The sequence below is a fragment of the Poecile atricapillus genome, chromosome 1 (assembly GCF_030490865.1).
Source record: "Poecile atricapillus isolate bPoeAtr1 chromosome 1, bPoeAtr1.hap1, whole genome shotgun sequence".
Classification (NCBI taxonomy): domain Eukaryota; kingdom Metazoa; phylum Chordata; class Aves; order Passeriformes; family Paridae; genus Poecile; species Poecile atricapillus.
Genome location: NC_081249.1, coordinates 111,604,018 through 111,623,686, shown reverse-complemented (window position 1 = coordinate 111,623,686; position 19,669 = coordinate 111,604,018). Strand labels below are relative to the sequence as shown.

The window sequence follows — 19,669 nt, the reverse complement described above, 5'->3', positions numbered from 1 at the left end:
TGCCCCTGAACTCTGAGGTGAAAATATTCGGATTTTAAACAAAAAGGTGCTATGGTAATATTAATGTCACAAGAACATGGATATGTGAAGGAATTAATGGAATAGTCCCTTCTTCACAAATATCCTGGCTGGCTATGATTAAACACACAGTTTTATCCCCCATAGGATCTCTCTTCTGTGTAACAGGTAGGAACTTGGACTTTACTTTTATCCTCAATTAGTAAAAAAATTTCTTGCCTTAAGTAAGTTGTCCACCTTGTCCAATTACACAGCATGCTTTATATAGAAAATATAAGTCACAACTTATTCAACAGAACAATGAAAAAGTTCTTAAAAACATCAATCAACCAAATAGCAACTGAAGAAAACCCTCAACCCCTGGCACCCAACCTTCACTAAAAAAACCTAACCACCCAAAAACCAAACCCAGAAACACCTTTTAATAGGACAACATGGCATTCATTCCCCACATTTGAAATGCATGCTGCATCAGCAGGTGTGGGAAGAAGAAGAAAAAAAAAGAGCCTAATTACCATTGATGGTAATAAGGAGTTTAATCAGTACAAGCATTGTAATTTCATTGATTTCTATTTCATAGATATTTTTTTTTTTTAAATAGTAAGAAATTATACTGAGTGGTTGTTAACCTTAAAAAATTATTCCTTTAAAAAGACCACAAAGTGAACGAGGTAAGAACTCCCAATAGCCCATTCCTTAAAGGTGGAGAGTTCTGAGCAAATTTAACTTCTAAAGACATTTTCTCAAACTGCAGTATTTCAATACTGTATTTAAATACTTTAATATTTCAAACATCTGCAAATAATGCTGTAAGTTTTCAATTAAAGCATTTTCCACCCACTAAAACAATTAGGCCATATGTTAAAGCACACTTTCAAAGCTAACATGATCAAATAAGAATTAGTTTTCAAATACAAATCCATCAGGTAGATTCAAGCAACACCAACAGACAACACTAAAACTGCAATTTCTATTACATGACACAGGGGCAGAGAACTGAAATAGAGATCAATCTCTTAATTTTTAACAAGCAATGAACAAATACTGTTTTCCTGTACTCTGTTTTAATAAGAAAAAATTACTTTTTTAACAAGGAAATAAAGAAAAAAGAAATAAAAAATCCTAATCAACTTCAGGAAAAAAAACTTGAAAAATTTAATCTTAAGTATTTGAGGAGATGAAAAATTACTTACAGAAATTCAGAATTAAGTATCACTGTTACAATCTTGAAGATAAAAATTAATAAATACATACATAGACTCATAGAATTGTTTGGGTTGGAAAAGAACATCATCAATCTTGTAATATTTCTTGAGAAAAAAAATGAGAAATGTAGATATTTGTTTAATTACACCAACATCATCTGTACCAGAACATTAAACTTACAATATAGTCAGCACAGGAAAAGTAGCTCACATTTTATATACAGCAATTCTAATCCTGGCCTTTTCCAGACTTTCCAGGCTCACAAAAACACAGGCACGTCAAAGTCACACTTCTGATCTCAAGAAGGCTGGATGTTACCAACACTTGTTCCTTAAAACTACTACTGTGTTAGTAAACAATTATATCACTCCTTAATTAAAAGTCCAATAAAATAATCCTTACATTTCAACAGCTTTAGGAACACACATGTTGAAGTACAAAAGCTGGACTTACATTTTCATTTTTTTTATAGAATACTTTAATTTTTCAGATATCTTGCACAACAAATACTTCAACAACCATGAATTTCTGCTCTATTTGTCAAAGGTAACATGGCAGCCTCTTTGTCCTGAACCTAGTTTAGGTAAAAACTTTTATTTAAAAGGATATGTTTTAAAATACTTGAACTCCTTTCAAAAAATAATATTTAAATAAGCAATATTTCAAGTTATGTTACTGCCTTCCAGGAAGGCTTAATTTGGTTTTCACTGTCTATAACTCAGCATGTAGCACTTGATGATTTGATTTTTGAAACTGGAAAATAAATCACTCAAAACACTAATAAAGCTTTAAGTCAACACAGTATATCAAAAAACAAAAAAGATTTCATTTCAAGGTTTGAGTCGTAACTGAAAGGGTAGGAATGTGTTTAAATGGCAGGAGAGATTGATTCAATCAGCATTAAGATACAGGAATGGGATTTTGTTTTGCTTCAAAGGTAAAAGTGTCAGATATTCAAGAAGAAACAAATAGCTGGAGAATTCAGATGCAGATCTCAACAAGCAGAGTGGTCCTGCTCAGCTTTAATATACAAATACATGATATTTGCCTTTTTAAGTTGGGGGACTATCACCATGGCAACAAAATTACAATTTAACAATTTTTAACAATCAAAAAGGCAACAAGTGACTTACACATCCATCATGCACATTCAAGGTTGCTTCAAGTTTTAATCTTTGGATAAATTCTCTTCTCCCTGTGAAGAAAAATACCAATTATGTAATTTTTAAAAGCTGAAGTAGTTAACAGCCTGCTAATGACCATTCACAGGTAAAAACCTAAACAGTTAAGAACCAGAATATAAATTTAAATCTTCAAACAACTCCTATGGTTCTCATTTTAAAAATCCTAAGACAAGCATGACGTTTGCTTGGCTCTTCTATCACCTTTAATAACAGTGAAGAAGTGGCAAAATTAACATTTCACAGGTTCAAAATCCCTCTAAAACTAATAGCAAGAAAACAGAAATTAGTCCTGTGGTTATTTGGTTCACTTATCTGAGAGGGTGCAAGTATAACATAGCTCAAGCAGTACAACCCTTGCATTTGGAAAATTAACATTTAAGACCAATAATATTCCATTTCATAAAAATTATGTGAAAGGAAGAGATGAAGGGTAAAGAGGAAATCTATAAACACCTATAAAGACAAAGCCCCAGGAACGTTCATGTCCTTATACCCTATATACAAACTGATTTACCACTGCACTCAGAAACACTACTGTACTAAACACATGAAGAGGGAAAAACAAAATATATTGACAAAAATCTGGTCTTTTCCTGAACTAGATGTTTAAACAAGTGGCTCCAACTCTCAGGTTATACTGAACCTAATATTCCCCAGAAAGCACTTCCAGAAAAGAAAAATACTGATAAACCTAATATTTTTAACTTCAATCCCCAAAGCTCTTAAGCTCAAGGACCATTACCCCTTTTTTTATTCTGTGTTAGTAGATCTCTCAGAACAAAATTGCAGGTAAGACTGTAGGCCTAGGTCAGGCTGGACTGTTGCCAAATATGTAACTCTGAAATTCACTCAAAATTAACCTTAAAAACCTAGAAGCAGGAAAAGAACAGCAAGAGAATCCACATCCGAAAAATCCTGCATTTCTGAACTTGCTTTGGTTCAGCTCAAGGCAGAACATTGTCAGAGCTCAGTGCTGCCTCTTGCAGTACAGCACATACTTGGAAAAGAAGTTTCTCCTCTCTCCACTTGCTTCCTCTGAATATTTTTTATTTCTCCCATATACTCTCCAGCCCTGAAAAAGAACACCTGATATCCTGGTCCCTCCCAACCACCTGTCTGGAAGCAGGCACTGAGCATCCCTGCCCCACTCCCTCCTCAAAGGCCAGGACACCCTTCCAGCAGCACCAATTCCTGCAGCTACACCTGCACCCCATCCAATGTTCACAAAGCTTTCCCTCCATCAAAAGGTCTGGGTTGAATACCTCCGTTTTGGTGGAACTAAAAGCCACCTCCAAAATTCAAAATTGCTCATAACACAGCTTAAGTACATTAGATGAAGATCATACTTTGGCAAAATATTTTTTCTGTTTCAAGAGGAGGTACTTAGGGTGAAATGGTTATAAAGTGCTTGCAATTGAAGCATGCCAGAGCCAGCTTTAAAAGTATAACAACCAGACTTCTCTCATGCCCTATTTTATAAACATTGAAGTTGTGACATCTCAGGTGCTACAATTTCTGTTAATCAGGAATAACCATAATTAGAGAAACATTAAAATAATGACATCTTATGCACCATGCTTTACTAGCAAGAATATATGTATTCTTTGATTACGAATACACATCTACCTAGTTCACTATGCTTTCTTTACCACTTCTCCTTACCCATTTTTCCCCCCTCTAGGAACAGACTTTGACCATAGATTCTTAATGGTTGGTTCACTGTACCTGTCAGTGAAATCCTATGATTTTTTCAAATCAATTATTATTTCTGTGTTTTCAATGAAAATTCTTACTTTCAGATTAATTTGACTTCTTCAATTGCTTGTAAGTAAATGTGAATGCTGTGGTTGGAAATATTACCTGCTGCATGCTTGGGTATCACTTTGCATAACAGAAACCTTAAAATTTGCTTCTGGGGTGTTCCTGTAATGCAAAATACAGAGCAGTAATATATGACCTCCAATAGGAGAACTTCATTAAGAATTGTGTACTCCGTAGGCCAACACAAAAAATACAGTGTTTGCCAGACCCATCACACTTCCATTGAAAAACAGAAAAATCTGACAGCAGTGGACATTTGTTGGGCATTGCATCACGTGCATAAAACACATCTGGAAGGAGGTGATGTCTGCAGGACAACAGGCAGGTGCTTGCTGAGAATCCTCTGTACACACACACATCAAAGATGATTCAAACTAATTTTTAAAAAACAAGAGAGCAACAGATTTTCCTGCTTCCTGTATGCTCTGGTTTTAATCCAAATCACTTAAACCAGCATGTAAGAAATAATAACTTGTTTCAATCCCATTTTCAGTTTCAATTTTTATTTCCTTACGGAAATCTGTTGACAAAATAACATATGAACAACTTGTTGTTGTTAAATTAGGATTTTTTGGTCTTAATAAGAACACAGTATCCATACAAGTTTCAGTAAACCAGAGATGCAGACATAAGGTGTCTCATATACTCAACACTTGGCCACTTAAAACATTAAAAAAAAAACCTGTTAGGATTGTAGATATGATTTGTTATATATGTGTTTAGTTACTTATCCTTTGATCATTTTTTACCTAAACATTTGAGAAAGTAACTAAATACAAACAAAATTACAACTTAAATCATTTCTATACTCCCTAAAAGAAAAAGGGGGCAAGGGAGAAAGCAGTTAAAATGCTTTCCCTCCAAACCCCCTCTTATCTGATTAAGTACTAAGTACAGTAAGACAACTGAATGGATTGTTTGTAGTTTATCTGAGCATTCAAAACTAGAACCACCAGATCCTATGTGGTACTTTTACTCTAAAATAAAAACCTGAACTACATGAATAAACTGATCTGAAAATACAGCCTCTGCTTTCGCTGTTGTTAAAAGCTGAGCAAAGTCAGTGAATCTATACTTGTACAGATTCCTTGTACTTTAGCAATAACTCCCACAGGTTCACTTGGTTTGATAAAAATTCTCAGCAGTAAATATTAGAATTTGTCACTTGAATATTTTTGTCACTGATCCATTTTTATGACATTGAAAGAAATCAAGAATCTATAACAATAATAACTCCTGGTTTGTTTTCTTCAGCATCTCAGCTCTTATTGCTGGACTTCCTAACAGTCAGATTCTCCATGTCAAGGGCTCTGCTCTCCCAAGTGACAAGAATCTTCACAATCCTGAATTCCCATTCACCTAATCCAAAGGCTGCCTGTTCCCACCACCTTCCTACAAAGGCAGCCCTCCTGGCTCTCATTTCAGGTACAATGATGGACAAAACCCAAACAAAACCCCAAAATTACATTTCTCTTACAATATCAGCATCAAGACCTCTGTCATGTTTAGATTTTTCCCACCCCAATACTGAGCACAGGCTCTCAAGCCAGAAACTTTTTCTTTTTCCCGTTAACTATGTAGTACCCCCAGAAAGGCAATAATTTAATTCTGTGAGGGTGCTTCAATATATTGTTTCCTATATTCAAATAAGGCCTAGGATGCAGATCAAGTGATCAAGCTGTCATCACCAAGATTATTTCACTGGACAGTGGAACACACATAGGGTTTGTTTCAAAACTGCTAAGGTGAATTTATCAATAAGAACATGATAAAACAAAACAAAACAAATAAGCCCTGGTAAATCTCAAATGGCTGTGATGACCTCCCTGTGAAGCGTTTACGTAGCTGAAATTTGGAAAGCTGTCAAGCTAATGCTCCACCCCCCCATTTTCACTAGTTATGCACCAAGTGAAGCCTCAAGGTTCAGTGCCACTCTCAGTGATCAATATGTTCAGGTTTTAGCCATCCACCCATTCTCACCGAACATTATGCACTACTGAAGCCTCAAGGTACACTGAAACTCTCAGTGCAGTGATCAATAATTTTTTTAGTTTATATTAAGCTGGAGACTAAGGGAATGTTCTGTGTATGAAAGAAGCCCCACCTTGTATCATTCATTATACAAATTTAATATGGGAAAGCAGGTGAAAGAGAAGCTGAAGCTGTTTATTTGTAATTTTACTTCTTCAAAACATCCACTGTACACAAAGGTCAAACCAAATGCTGCCTTGCAACTCCCACCTGGAGAATTCTCCAACCTGGGTGTCTGGGCACATTTACAGAGCTCTAATCTCGCTTCAGGGAGCAAAACCAAAATATAACAAACAGCATCCCTTGTACTCCCCACTCACAGTCCTTATGACACCATTTAGGTCACAATCTGTGGTTTAGGAATTGCTGATCAGTTGCTTTCTACGTGCCTGTTTTGGCAGAGAGACACATACCTTTCTTCTGTAAGCAACTTAGTCAAAGCTGCTTCAGAACTGATGACAGTAGACAAATTAAATGCTTTGAGCATGTAAAACCTTCATATATTTAAAATTGTGCTCCAGAACTTCCCCCTGAAGAAGTACAGATCATTTCATGATGAAGGTTTAGCTTTAAAGCACACTTGTGCTCCACAGAAATTTAACTAAACTTTGATCTAATGCAGCACTAACACACTATAAGACATTAAAAGACAACCTTTATTCAGTAATAGACCCCATTTATCAAATGAACACTCATTTATATCAAGCTGGCTCTTTGCAAGGCCAAGTCCCTCAGCGCTGGCTCGCTGTGACATTTGGAATGCCCTAGTTTAAAGCTGAAATGGAGCCAGCATCTGTTCCCAATGCAGAGCACATGTTATCCTGCACTCTGAGTGCATTTCAAAACTTCTCCAGGGTAGAGTTTAGGCATTTCTGAAGTAGCTCCGTTTGTATATAGCTTTTTTTGCTATATCAACTACATCAAACTCTGCATCATGATACAACTTTTGACCCACATCTCAACACATTTTCCAGCAACCAGAATTCTGCATATACTATACAGTAAACAAGACTATATACATAACTTTCATCAAGGTAAGTTAAGATTCTTGAAGATTAATTAAAACCCTAAAGACCATTTGTTAGCTATGTAAGCCAACACTGTCCTCATTTTATAGTCACTGAAACTGTGAAACTTGAAACTCAAGCAATTTATCAAAGGAAACAGTGAACCAGCAGTACTGCCAGAAACCAAATCCATGGGTGTGACCTCCAGTCCTTTGAACAGGGCCCTGTGTTATATTTCTTCTCTCTCTAATGCAAAAATGCCAAGAATTATAACTCTTGGTTCTGTCAATGTTTAAAACACTACCTTTCAAAAAGCTATGATCAACTACTTCATTGTGGTTTAAGTTCTAAGCAGACGACTCAAATTATTCTCTGTTCTTAATGATACATCAGGAAGCCTGAAAGCATGAACACTACAATGAAAACATAAAATATTTTTGTTGTCTACAAAGAGACTTCTTTGACATTTTAATATGTCAGAGCTTTGCTACTAACCAGCCAGCATCAAACAATTTGGTGCTAACCAAACCCTAAGGTAGGCTTAAGTAATGAGCTTTACATATAAAGAAACAGAAAACTTTCAGATATTATAACACCAAGACAGAAAGTACAGGAGACAGAACACTACGCCCTCAATTATAAATCAGCAAGCCTGTAATATCTCACGGTGAGCATATTAATACAAAATCTGATCTCAAAAAAGCAAGCAAACCAAGAAACCAACAACAACAAAAATGAACAAAAAAAACCCCAAAAGCGATTTGCTCAAGTTTTGAACAAAAAAAAAGTTCAGCAAGGTTATATATTTTAGGGTAATAAATAACATTCAAATCACTTCTGTTTACGTGTGCTTCTACAGAATCTGCAAAAATAGGTTACTGTAGGTAAGAGCAGAGATAAGGTGTGTTTGCATTAGCAGCAATGTCTGTAATTAACTTTGAAACATCTTTCGGATACTGAAAGTATCCACTCTCATGTATAAGCCTCCACTGGGCTCCATAACTGGTAAGGTTACAAGCATTTGGGCTTTAAACCAATGTCTTTAATTTCTGTTTGATATTTACTATGATTTACACCTGAAAGGTTACATAAAATTCAGCTGCATTAATAGAGTGTTTAAGGTGTTCTCACTGACAAAAACGTGGGATAAAGTACAAGTACCTTTCTCAGAGAAGGCACTTTATCTGTGCTGTACTGACTGGTGCTAAGTGGATTTCATTCACAAGTACACCACATTCTGACAGATATCCCTACACTCCCCCTTACACTGCCCATACTTAAGTCTTCTATATTGTTCTTGCCACAGACTGCAAGAGAGGTTTTGTGACAGGAAAAAAATGCCCGTTTTCAGCAATTTTGATATTTATTCAATCCTTTAAAGTAGTTGTCCTGGGGTGACTTTATGATGCTGAATTGTATCCCCATTTGTCTGTTTAGCCCAGAAACAAATTTTGCACCTTTAAAACTATATCTGACAGTGAAGGGGGGGAGAAGGAGAAGCAGTGAAATGTCAAAAACAGAGATAAGAGCTTCAAAAACAGCTGCATTCAAAAACACAGAGATAAGAGCTTCAGCTCTCTCTCATGGACGGTGCTGTCTGCAGCAGAGAGTTGGAGAGAGCTCTCCTTTGCTTTTAGTGAGTTTTTTTGCTAGCTGAGGCAGAGACTCTGGCTTTTCTATTTTTTTGGAACTGATCAGCCTTGCTTTGGACCAAAAACCCAGAAAAACAGCATGAGCTTACACCTGTGGCCCACTGGGCCCCAGAATGCAGTGTTTTCCAGCACAGGAGAAACCGATAAGAGACTGAGAGAGCTGAGCTACACCCCACACAAAAGACTCTCTCTCTGAATTTACCATCTCTTCAGAGCAATGAAATTCACATTGATTAATATTATTCATTTTTCTGTGTTTGTGACTACTTTGCTTATTAAATAAACTATTTTTTCCCACTTTCCTCAAAAGAGATTTTTTTCCTCCCAAACCAGGTAGAAGGACCGTTTAAATTTGTTTTCTAGAAAGACCCCATCAGAAATCTCCCTAAATTTGCCCTAAAGCAAGACAGTAGTCTGATGATCAAATAAAAACTACTCACTGAGACAAAAGGCACTTTAAATTTTTGTATTATGCTACAAATATTTCTAATTTCTATAGAGCAGAGGATAAAATTCACATAACAAAACTAAGAGAAGCTCTATCTATGTAAAAGATAACACATACCACCTTACTCCTCTGAACAGGAAACTATCTGACATAGCTTAAGTGATTAACTGCATGTAGGATTAACTACATGCAAAAGCTTTTGCTGTTTTCTCCACCAGCACTAAAATAGGACTCCCAAAGAAACAATTTGAAATTCTAAAACATATACCACCATAAAAACAATAGTTATGAGATAAAAAAAAAAAATACATTTGTGTCCTGCTTTGTTCTCCAAAGAAAAGTCAAAGGAGGCCTCTATTAACTGAAGGCAAAAATAAATATTATGCAGATTGTTGCAAGTTTGAGTAAATAGCATTACTGTAGGCTTCAATGTGTCTTTGGAAATGCTTCCCTTTGACTTTGAGAAGTCTTCATGTGAAAATGCTATGAGGGCAGCACTGTTGAATATTTTTGTATAAAACCAACATCAACATAATAACCCAGCCAATCCTTCACAGCACCTGGGGAAACAGGCATCATGCACTCTGCTTTATGTTCTCAGGTACTACTGATCCCTGTGACACCCAAGGTTAATTAGGAGCTCCACTTTCCAGCAAGAAAAGATGGTATCTAAGAAGCTGAAATGTACTGTTGCTCCACCCCAGTGCAGAAGTTAAAATTGCTTGTAGCAGTACCAGGGTGTCTCACCTCCAAGCACTCAGGCAAAATGAACCCTGGAGCATGCAGAATCATTAGGAGAAGGAAAGAAAAAGTGGAATCTGCTTTTAAGAGAGCATTCCTAGCAGGAATGTCCTCTTTTCTGCTGAGGAGGTGTGTGCTCCCACTGCTGCCAGTCCTGCCATCACCTTCCAGTGACTGCCAGAGGCTGCTGCTTCTCCCACACTGCCAGCAGGACTAATCCCAGGAATTCCAGACAAAAGCTCCAGGCGAAATCAAAGCCTACTATTTAAAGTTGTTTAAGCTAACTCAATACTCATTTTTAAACAGATTAAGAACTGATTATACAGAAGCTTACCAGCATATCTATAGACATGTCTTCTAGCAAAAAAAACACCCAGGGGCTGCCTTTCCCACAAGTGAAATCAAGAACTTGGACAGCGTGGAACTGAATTAAGGCATTTAACATTCTGCATACCTGCCTAATTTAACATATCATTTAATCCTGGGTAGTATAGAAATTGTACTCTGCTGGGTTTGTTTGGGGGAACTCAGGAAACAGATATATAGATAGCATAACAGATAAGGGTCATAACCCCATAAGATTACAAATGTAAACACCAGGAAACTGGCCAGGATTAATGATAGATTACGTCAAAAGTTGAGCTCAAGTAGAAAGCTGAGTCTTGATAGTAGATGCCTGTTAACAGTGTACTGACACAGGATAAATTATCACTGGGTATTTAAAAACAAATGGGGGGAAAAAATCTTACTTTTAAAAATTACATTGCTTCTTGCATTAAACTATATGTATTCATCCTAAGTAACTAAAAAAACCTGTTTAACTCCAAAGACACATTTTTTTACTGAAGACAGTTCTCAGGACATAACAGTCTTTTTAAAATCAAACCAAATTAAGAAGGAACCAGGTTTTTTTCCTCATTTCCTAGAAACACACTACAATAACTGTAACAAATGCAGCCTAAATGAAGAGGTGGGTTTGGTCTAACAGTTTAATTTTAACAGTTTTTTATTTTGGTGAAGTTTCAGGAGTTCAAAAAGGGTTGAACAAACACTGATGGTTCAGAACACAAGAAGTTCACAGTGAAGGGACAGATTCTCATCTTCCCCATGTTATCTGTTAGAGAGCAGTCAGCATTAATGACACATTCGATCCTTCCAGAAGAAAGCCCACAAATCCTTGAAGAACAAGACGAGGAAAATAAGGGGATATTAAAATTCACTGATGTGACTCAGATTCCATCTCATGATATTCACATTCAATATTTAATTATTCAACACACACTAAAGCATTTGGGACACATCTGAATCAGCAGCTCACTAAGCCCCAAAGACACAAAAAAAGCCAAGACTTGCACTCAAACAGTGAAAAATCCAGCTTTGTTTGAAGGCTGCCATAGTTTGTGTCCAAACTGATCCTTTTCCTTACTGCCAGGACAGGACTGGTCTCAAGTGTCAACAGGTTCTTGATACATGATCAGTTACATCCCACTAGACTATTCTGGGGACACTCAAGGATAGAAGATCAGGAATCACATGCAAAGTCACAAGAACTCACAGAGTTGCAATGCAACATCTTGGAAGTGACTGAACACAGACAGGTATAATGGTCTGCCCTAATGCAGTTAATGGAAGCAATCCAACTGGAAGAAAGCTATGGGGGGAAAAAATTAAAATAAATAAATAAAGGAAAGAGATCTAAAGGATCTCTCACATCACTGCCTCATCCTGAAATACAAATCCAGTACATGCTGTACACGGCTTGTTTTTGCAGCAAGAGACAGCTTTCATGTATCCAAAGCTCATTATTAGAAGATCAAGGTACAACTTAACTACGAAGCTGTCTGAAACACTCAGTATCAAGGCACAGGCAGTTATTTACAAAGCAAACACATTCCCTGTACAAAGATAGTCTTCAAAAGCACAAAATATAAATGCAATGAAATATTGCAATAAAAAATGAAAATATATTAGAAGTGCACACAAATGTCTGCAGCCTCCAGCTGTCTGCTGGAGAACACTGAGGCTCCAAAGGATAGAAAGCAAATACATTTGCATCCTAAGACTGAGTATAATTCAAATATTATAATACATGCAAAGCCTTGGGACTACAACCCACTTACACACACTCCTACTTCCTGGCAGCCATTAACACACATGATTAATGTTCTGTTAATCACAGATTTTATATACAAGGTTAATCACTTAAAATCAAAAAGTACATCTGTATAGTTCCACCCATTTCAAGAAACTATGACAAACCTGCAGGTAACTTTAAAGGCCTCCTGAATTTCTGAAGGACAAAAAAACCAACAGTCTGAAACAGTTATACCAATTTTTTATCATTTTTTGCTGGCCAAATATAATGCCAGAAATACACCTTCCATTTTCATTTGTATGTCAAAATAAAACAGCAGCAAAAAAATTGGTGATTTAGAAAACTAAAACATCAAAACTCAGTAAGAAGGTTCAACTGATAAGTTCTGACCTAGGCAGTAGTACTAAAAACAAAAAAACCCAAAAAACAAAGCAAAACAAACAAACAAAAATGCATAAAACAAGTTCCTGCAAGGTAATCCCACCAAAGAACATAATAACATGATCCACAAGGATCTACAGTTTTACACAAACTGGTGTTTGTACATAAAAAACCAGAAGCTGTGCTACTGTCAATCCCCAGCATTCTAAAAACAAACACTGGAAATCATTCTCTTATTTCAGGACAGAGTGACAGAAGGCACCAAGTAACTCCAGACCCTGCATGTAATTTTTTTTTTAAAGAAAATACACTAAAATTATCATCAACACATTATCACTGAATGGAAGCAAAATGGGATAACACTGAGGAGAAAGGAGCAGTAACAAACCATAACAAACTACAAAACACACAGGAAGATGTAACTGAAAAAAATGTCAGTGATATTAACCACAAGCAAAGATTTCCAAGATAACAGCAAAAGAAGCTATCAAATTTACCTAGATTAATGCTACATGGCTGTACCACTTGCATGTCCAAGTGACTCCTGTCCTCCACTCGCATAGCTCAGTTAGCCTATGGGTGAAATAAGCCCAAAGATAACAGAAGGCTGATTAGACTGAAATTAAAACGAAACATTCAGCACTCAGGCCACAGAAATACTCATCTAACCTTAATCCTGCCTCCCAGCTCACATCTCTTTCTGGTTTTCTGATACGTACCAAATTATAACCAGCCAGAATTTTTAAATTTGTTGTTTTGTCCAGATGATTCTGTTGCACTGTGTTTTTATTATCCTTTACCGACATTAAAGGCTTTAAAATGAGTGTCATTATTATCTGAGATTATTTACTTTGAAGTAGGAAAAAAAAAAAAATCATTAATCCTGTATGCTAGGATCACCCCTAATATCTTTTCCTACAAGCTGTTTGAGACATACATATAGTGCCTTTCTGCTCCTTGGCACCAATTTAAATGAGATAGTATCAGGGAATTCATTTCAGACATAGTCTCTTTATTAAATTCCTCCAAATTCAATTTGTTAGCAACAGGTCTCAATGCTACATTGCTCTTTCAATGGCCCATCTGTAATTTTTTTAAGGACTGTAGTCACTAAGCCTTGCTTTTATTAACAAGAGGAAAAGACTCCAAAGATATCCAGTTTAAGGCAATACCAAACCACTTTCCTCTCTCGTGTTTTTTTCAGTTAAAATGTTACATCCCTTTCATGCAATGCTCTTATGTATCTTAAGCTTTTCTACACAACCAGCGAAGATCCAATGACTACATCAAATTTCCTGCCTTCCTAATGCTTCCTTCCCCCTTCCAATATTAGACTGAACACGTAAAAACTGTTCCACAGATGTATTTTCCTCCAACTCATTCATTACCGTGAACTTCAATTCTGCCTATTTGTATTATTCAGAAAACATTTCTAATGAAAATATCTGGGGAGTTCACTTACATCTTTCTAAACACTTCAGTTAGTTGAGTTTCACAAAGTATTTGATGTGTGATGTCGCCCTGAGAATCAGGCTTTTCGATCTTGTTTTCATAATTTTTAGCTACTTTCCCAGGAAAGTAATTATAAACATAGGTGTTGATACATTCCATTAAAGATATGCTTTTTGATGGACATCTCTCATGGTCAGTGTGGTTGGGAAGGTGGTAACCTGACTATTCAATCCCTGGTTGCTGTCAAAAACCTATAAACACTGAAAGGACAGAATAAACTTCTTTTCTTTTTTCACCTCACTTTGAGCTGTGTCCATGTGAATCATTTCGTGTCCGACAGTGACAGTGTGATCGAATATATCACTACAGAACTGTGCTCTCATAAACAGACCATCAGGTACATTTATAATGCTTCTTTTTCAAGCAGCAGTTCATCTGCTAGACTTGAAGAAAAAATAACATAAAACACCTCTACCAGATCTGGAGTTTAGCTGTGACAGATGAGTGTTTTTAACTCATTGTGGAAAAGAAAATTAATTCCAAAGGTTTAGGACATGAAATATAACAGTGTACCTGAAAAAAAAACTAAACATCAAAAGTATTATGCAAAGGATTTAAGAAGAAAGGCTGATTAAATACTCTGCCCAACTCCAAGTTTGCAAAAGCACCAGCTACAAAGCTGATCATGTTAAAGCTGTCTGACCCTTCTTACTCCACATTATTTTCAAAGACCAAGATACCACATGTTAAAATATAGCTGGAGTAAAAACTGGGCAAAATAATGCCTTTCTTTTTGGTTGTTCTCCCCAGCATTCAAATTTTCATTCTGCTGGGCTTTGTTGGTTTGTTTGTCCAAGAAAAGGAAAAGAGAGAATGAAAGTTTACAGCATTTTAAGGAAGTATTTTAATTTCACTCTCACACTCTGGGCAATGTATTTTAGGAAATATCAAATGTTCAGCAGCAACACTAAATTCTATCTTCATTCAATCAGCCACTACTAGTTTTATGAACTGATACGAATGGAGGGCAGTCAATATCAAAATCCATCAGTTATAATTGTTATTCTTGCCTGATTTTCAACCCTACTTATGAGCAGGGCAAACAACTAACTTCAAAACTGTAATTAGCTCTAGGATTACTGTGGTTCATCCCTGTAAAGAGGGAGAACTATTGAAACCTAGGCAGTTTAGTAAGTTCTCCCTACATAAAAATATTCACAGATCTCTTTTTAGTAAGAACTGCTGTAAGCTTTACAAAATTTGATCACAATGAACCTAACTACTGGTTTCCTTACAGTGAATTTTTTACAGACTTAAAACTTTTCCCAGATCTTAAAAACCAGGATGATAAAAACTTCGTAAGATATGAAACAATCTGTAAAGAAGTGGGAGTAAAAGCTCACAGGAAAGCACCACAATGCTATCTCTAAGATACATACTAAACCTAAAAGAAAAAGAAGGAATGAAGATTTCAGAATAGTATCTGTATGAAGATATCAGAGACTGTTTCGATATTTGCTTCCATTGTATCAAGCACCACAGCTTCCAACAACCACTCTGAGTTAAAATACAGCATCAGTTCCTCTCCTTTTACACTGAGAGACTTTCTCTGGATAACCTGCTATGTCAGACAGCAAAAATAAACCAACCAAACAAAAACTCCAAATCAAACAAATAAAAATAAAAAGGAAAAGTCTTTATTCTTCTTTAGGTCTAAACAGGGCCATTCTCTGTTTAAGAGACAGGACCCTTCACAGAAAAGCAAATAAACCATCACATTAAATACTTCAGAGGAATTATGGATCCCTCTTTCTTGTAAGAAACCCACGCTGCCATTTCTCTAGCCAAATAGTTATATGTCATATTAAATCCACACAGAGGCCAGAACACTTTACCTGCCGCCGGAACAGGTTTGTTCACTAGTCCCTGAAACATTGCCACAATGACACAAAATTGCAAGATTTGGAGAGTCTTGTGAAAGCATCCTGAGTAATGACACCAGCTTAGAGGCAGAATTTAACTCGGATACTACAGTTTGCACCAGTATTTTTCAGGGTAAAAGCACAGCGATGTGCTACTGAAAGAAGTCTGAAACTTAGTTTCCATCTGTGATCTGGCAGCAGGGCTCCTCCCACCAGCACCAGGCTAAGAGCATGCCTAAACTGCAAGAGGAAAAGGAAAAAAGAAAGGAAAAAAGGAAAGAGAGCTACAGACAGCCTCCCCCAGGCCTGGCTTCCTCTGGAGACCTCAAACACAAGCACTGCCTGAAACTGAGAGTAATTAGCCTACAAATGCTGAAGGAAACGTAGCTAACAGATACATTGCTGGGACCCACATCTTCTCTCTCATCACAGCAGGAGCTCTCACCAAAGGATAACATCTGAAAGACACATCCCAGGGACGCACGGATTGCCCCATCTCCATGAGCTGTTTCTCTGGAACTCTGTCCAGACCTGACTGGGCTTCAGAGCAATTATTTAGGGATCTTGCAAAATCAGACAGAGTTTTTTGCAAGGCCACAAATTCCAGGGGTGAGCTATCTGCATGGAAAGGTACATTACACAGATCCTTCCTGGAGCAGCTGTTTTCAGAAGCGGAGAGAGGCTATTTATAGAGTGCCACTTGATTGCCAGTTCACATGAAACTAAAACACTGAGTAAATAGGAAACAACAATTAGTTCTCAGATGTCTTCCTTCAAAACATGGTCACGGTCCATATTTCTGATATTTTACACTGTAGCACAACACAACCATCCCAGTGAAGGGTTCATTATGCAAGTACCATCCAAACAGACACACCTTCCTCCCAACTGCATTCTTAGTCATGGACTTGCTACAATACTTTTCCTTTGATTCCGTGGCTGAAAAAGTACAGCAAGCAACGAAAAGATATATAAATTACTTCATTTTGTACCTGTATCCATAATTGTCTAGACAAATTTGTAAAAAAATAATTTGCCAAAAAAAAAGCATGGATAATGCCTTGAGTCTCTCAACACTATTCTTAAGTTAAAATTAAATTTGTGTCCTCCATTTGCTCTATCTGCCAGACCACTGAAACACTACTAAAAATAAAGAAATTATAAATAGGAAGAAGCCTTATTTATTAATTATAAATAGGAAGAAGCCTTATTATATATAAGCCTTATTTCCCACGCAGATCAGATCAGCAGTGACACCCACCTGACCGCTGTGGTCTTGGACCAGTGGGCCCGAGAACAAAGCTCCTACATAGAGCTGCTGAAGTCTGAAAGAGAAAAGACCCACACCTACACTGTCCTGCACACAGAAAGGCACAACAACAGGCCTCTTGTCTGGGAAATCTGCACTTGAACCACCACATCTGACTAGCAGTCAAACTAGTGGGTTTATTAAGGCCATAAATGTCATTTGGGGTAAAAGTGTGATGGTTCCACAAGAAAATCACACCCCGTGCCAATCCCCCAGTGAAAAGTAGGAGTCAGTAGGGACTGAAGGGACTGAGCATTTCTTGCCACCACCAATGCAGATCTCAACATCAATTCAGTGGGAAGGCTCTCCCAGGTCCTATTTTTTCAAGGCTCTGAAAGCAACTGAACTTGTTTAGGTGAAAGAAAAAACAGTAAATATGAGACCTTAACCAAAGTAGCAGAGGTTTGTTTTTAACTAAAGTTATGTGCATTTTATTGGAGCAGCATCCAGAAAAGACATCTTGGTACATTCAGGAAGATGATTTCTACTGTTCAAATCTTAGTACTTTAACTGCCAGAGACACAATCACGTAAAAGTAGCAGAAGAAAAAAACAAAAAAAGGTCTTAAAAAAAAATGTGTGCTTCTTCAAAATCTGCATGCTACAATCCTAATTTTAACATTGAGCTTTTCTGCTCCAACTGGAGCAAACAAAAAAAATCCAGACAGAAGGGTAACTAAAAGTTAGAACAATCTTCAGCTAACGCTTGGCCAAGCACAGCTTGAGACATAACCAAAATCAAAAGCAGCTAGATCGTTAGTTCTCAACCTTTTCTTTTTATTTCAGGACTCAAAATTTCTTTCCAAGAGACTTGTGTGCTGCACACACACACACCCTCCTCTCCGTGATCGGTAGAAACCTACCAGCAGTAACCTTGATTTCCTCGATTAACCTTTTGTGGATTACTGAGTGCTCGTGGACTACAGACAGAAAACTCCTAAATTAGGCTCTGTAATGTGATATCCCACCTTAAATTCCACCAGGAAAAAACCAAAGGACAGACCATTAGCACCGACATTACCAGCCGGGGAGGCACAGAACGACACTCGTTTTACAACGCTGTAAATCAAGCTCCATCTCGAGTACTCGAGGTTTCCACTCCAAGGCAGGAATTGTTTTGCCACACGAGCACAAAAGAACGCGTTCCACCGAGCCATCTACCCTGGACACCCCCCGAAATCCACGGGGCCACTGCGACGGACCGCCACACATCCAAAAACACGTGAATAAATACCGGTTTTTAAAAATAAATTTTTGGTAGCGTTTTTTTTACGGAACCTGCGCCATGACAAAGAATGTCGATAGTTCCTTCACGCCACAGAAACCTCCCCACGGCCTCGGAAACTAGAAGTGACGCTGGCTTTAACTTGGAAAGTGAAAATACCTGGCTTGGGCGTGGAGGCGAGGGCAGCCCGGGGCTGGGGCGCCTGCGGGGACCCCGCGGAGCACTTGGGGACACAAAGGGCGGGCGGATCGGCCCGCGCCGAGCGCGTCCCAGAGGCTCGGCTTCTCCCGGAGCCCCGGGAGCGCCTCGGGGGCGCCGGGACAGCGGCCGCGCCATGATCCCGGAGGAGCTTACGTGCTTTGTTCCCAGCCTCCGGCGGCTCAGCGCCGGTAAATCCGGACCCTGCCCGGCCCCGGCGCTATTTTCAGCCGCCGCCCAACTTCCCGGCTGGATCTCCGCGTGCAACAGTTCCTTCGGGAAGCAAGGGCGGCGGGCGAGCGCAGCCGCGCACCGGGGCACCGGGGGGTCCTGGCGGGCCCCGCGCCACCCCGGGACCAAGGAGGGACGGGCCCGGGGTGTCCCGGACCACCCCTGAGGGAGCGGAGGGCCGGGGGCTGGATTTGGAGAAGGTGTCGCCGCCCCACACGGGGCACACGAAACTTCGGAGCTCCGGGACAGCGCGGCCGAGCGAGGGAGCGGTGGAGCTTGGAAGGGGCTCCGGGCCCCCTCCTCGCTTGGTGGGGCGCCAAGGACGGCCGGACCTCGTCCTCACCACCCCTCCCCACACCGCCCGTCCTTACCGAGGTAGTGCCTGCGCAGCAATCCGGGCTCCTCCAGCCCCAGGGTCCGCTTCCGCACGTCCCAGAGCAGGGACATGGCCCCGCGCGGGCGGGAAGGGCGCGCGCGGAGCGGGGGGGATGCGCCGGGACCGGCCGGGCGCGCGCGATCACCATGGGAACCGCCGAGCGGGCCCCGCGCGCGCGCCCCACGCCCGCCTCGCGCCGAGGCACCGACCGCGAGCCGGAGGCGCGGCGGGTCCGGGCCACGCCCACCGCGCGCGGGGCCACGCCCAGCCCGGCCGCGGGAGCCACGCCCACCGGGAGGGCGGGGGCACGGGGGCCCGGGACTAGCGGGAGTCTCGCGCGAGCCGGTGACGTCGCCCCGCCCCGAGTGAAGGA

General features: G+C 39.2%; 1 protein-coding gene across 11 annotated transcripts in view; it reads right to left on the bottom strand.

Moving 5' to 3' along the window:
- Nucleotides 1-19,521, bottom strand: part of DCAF6 (DDB1 and CUL4 associated factor 6) — a 77,352-nt gene extending 57,831 nt beyond the window's left edge. For all 11 annotated transcript variants that reach the window (XM_058830524.1, XM_058830550.1, XM_058830532.1 and 8 more), the window contains exons 1-2: nucleotides 19,292-19,521; nucleotides 2,358-2,419 (exon numbers count right to left, since the gene is read on the bottom strand). In XM_058830524.1, the coding sequence (XP_058686507.1) occupies nucleotides 2,358-2,419; nucleotides 19,292-19,367 (138 nt within the window). In that variant the 5' untranslated portion in view covers nucleotides 19,368-19,521. The remainder of the gene's footprint in view (nucleotides 1-2,357; nucleotides 2,420-19,291) is intronic.
- Between the last annotated feature and the right edge of the window lie 148 nt (nucleotides 19,522-19,669).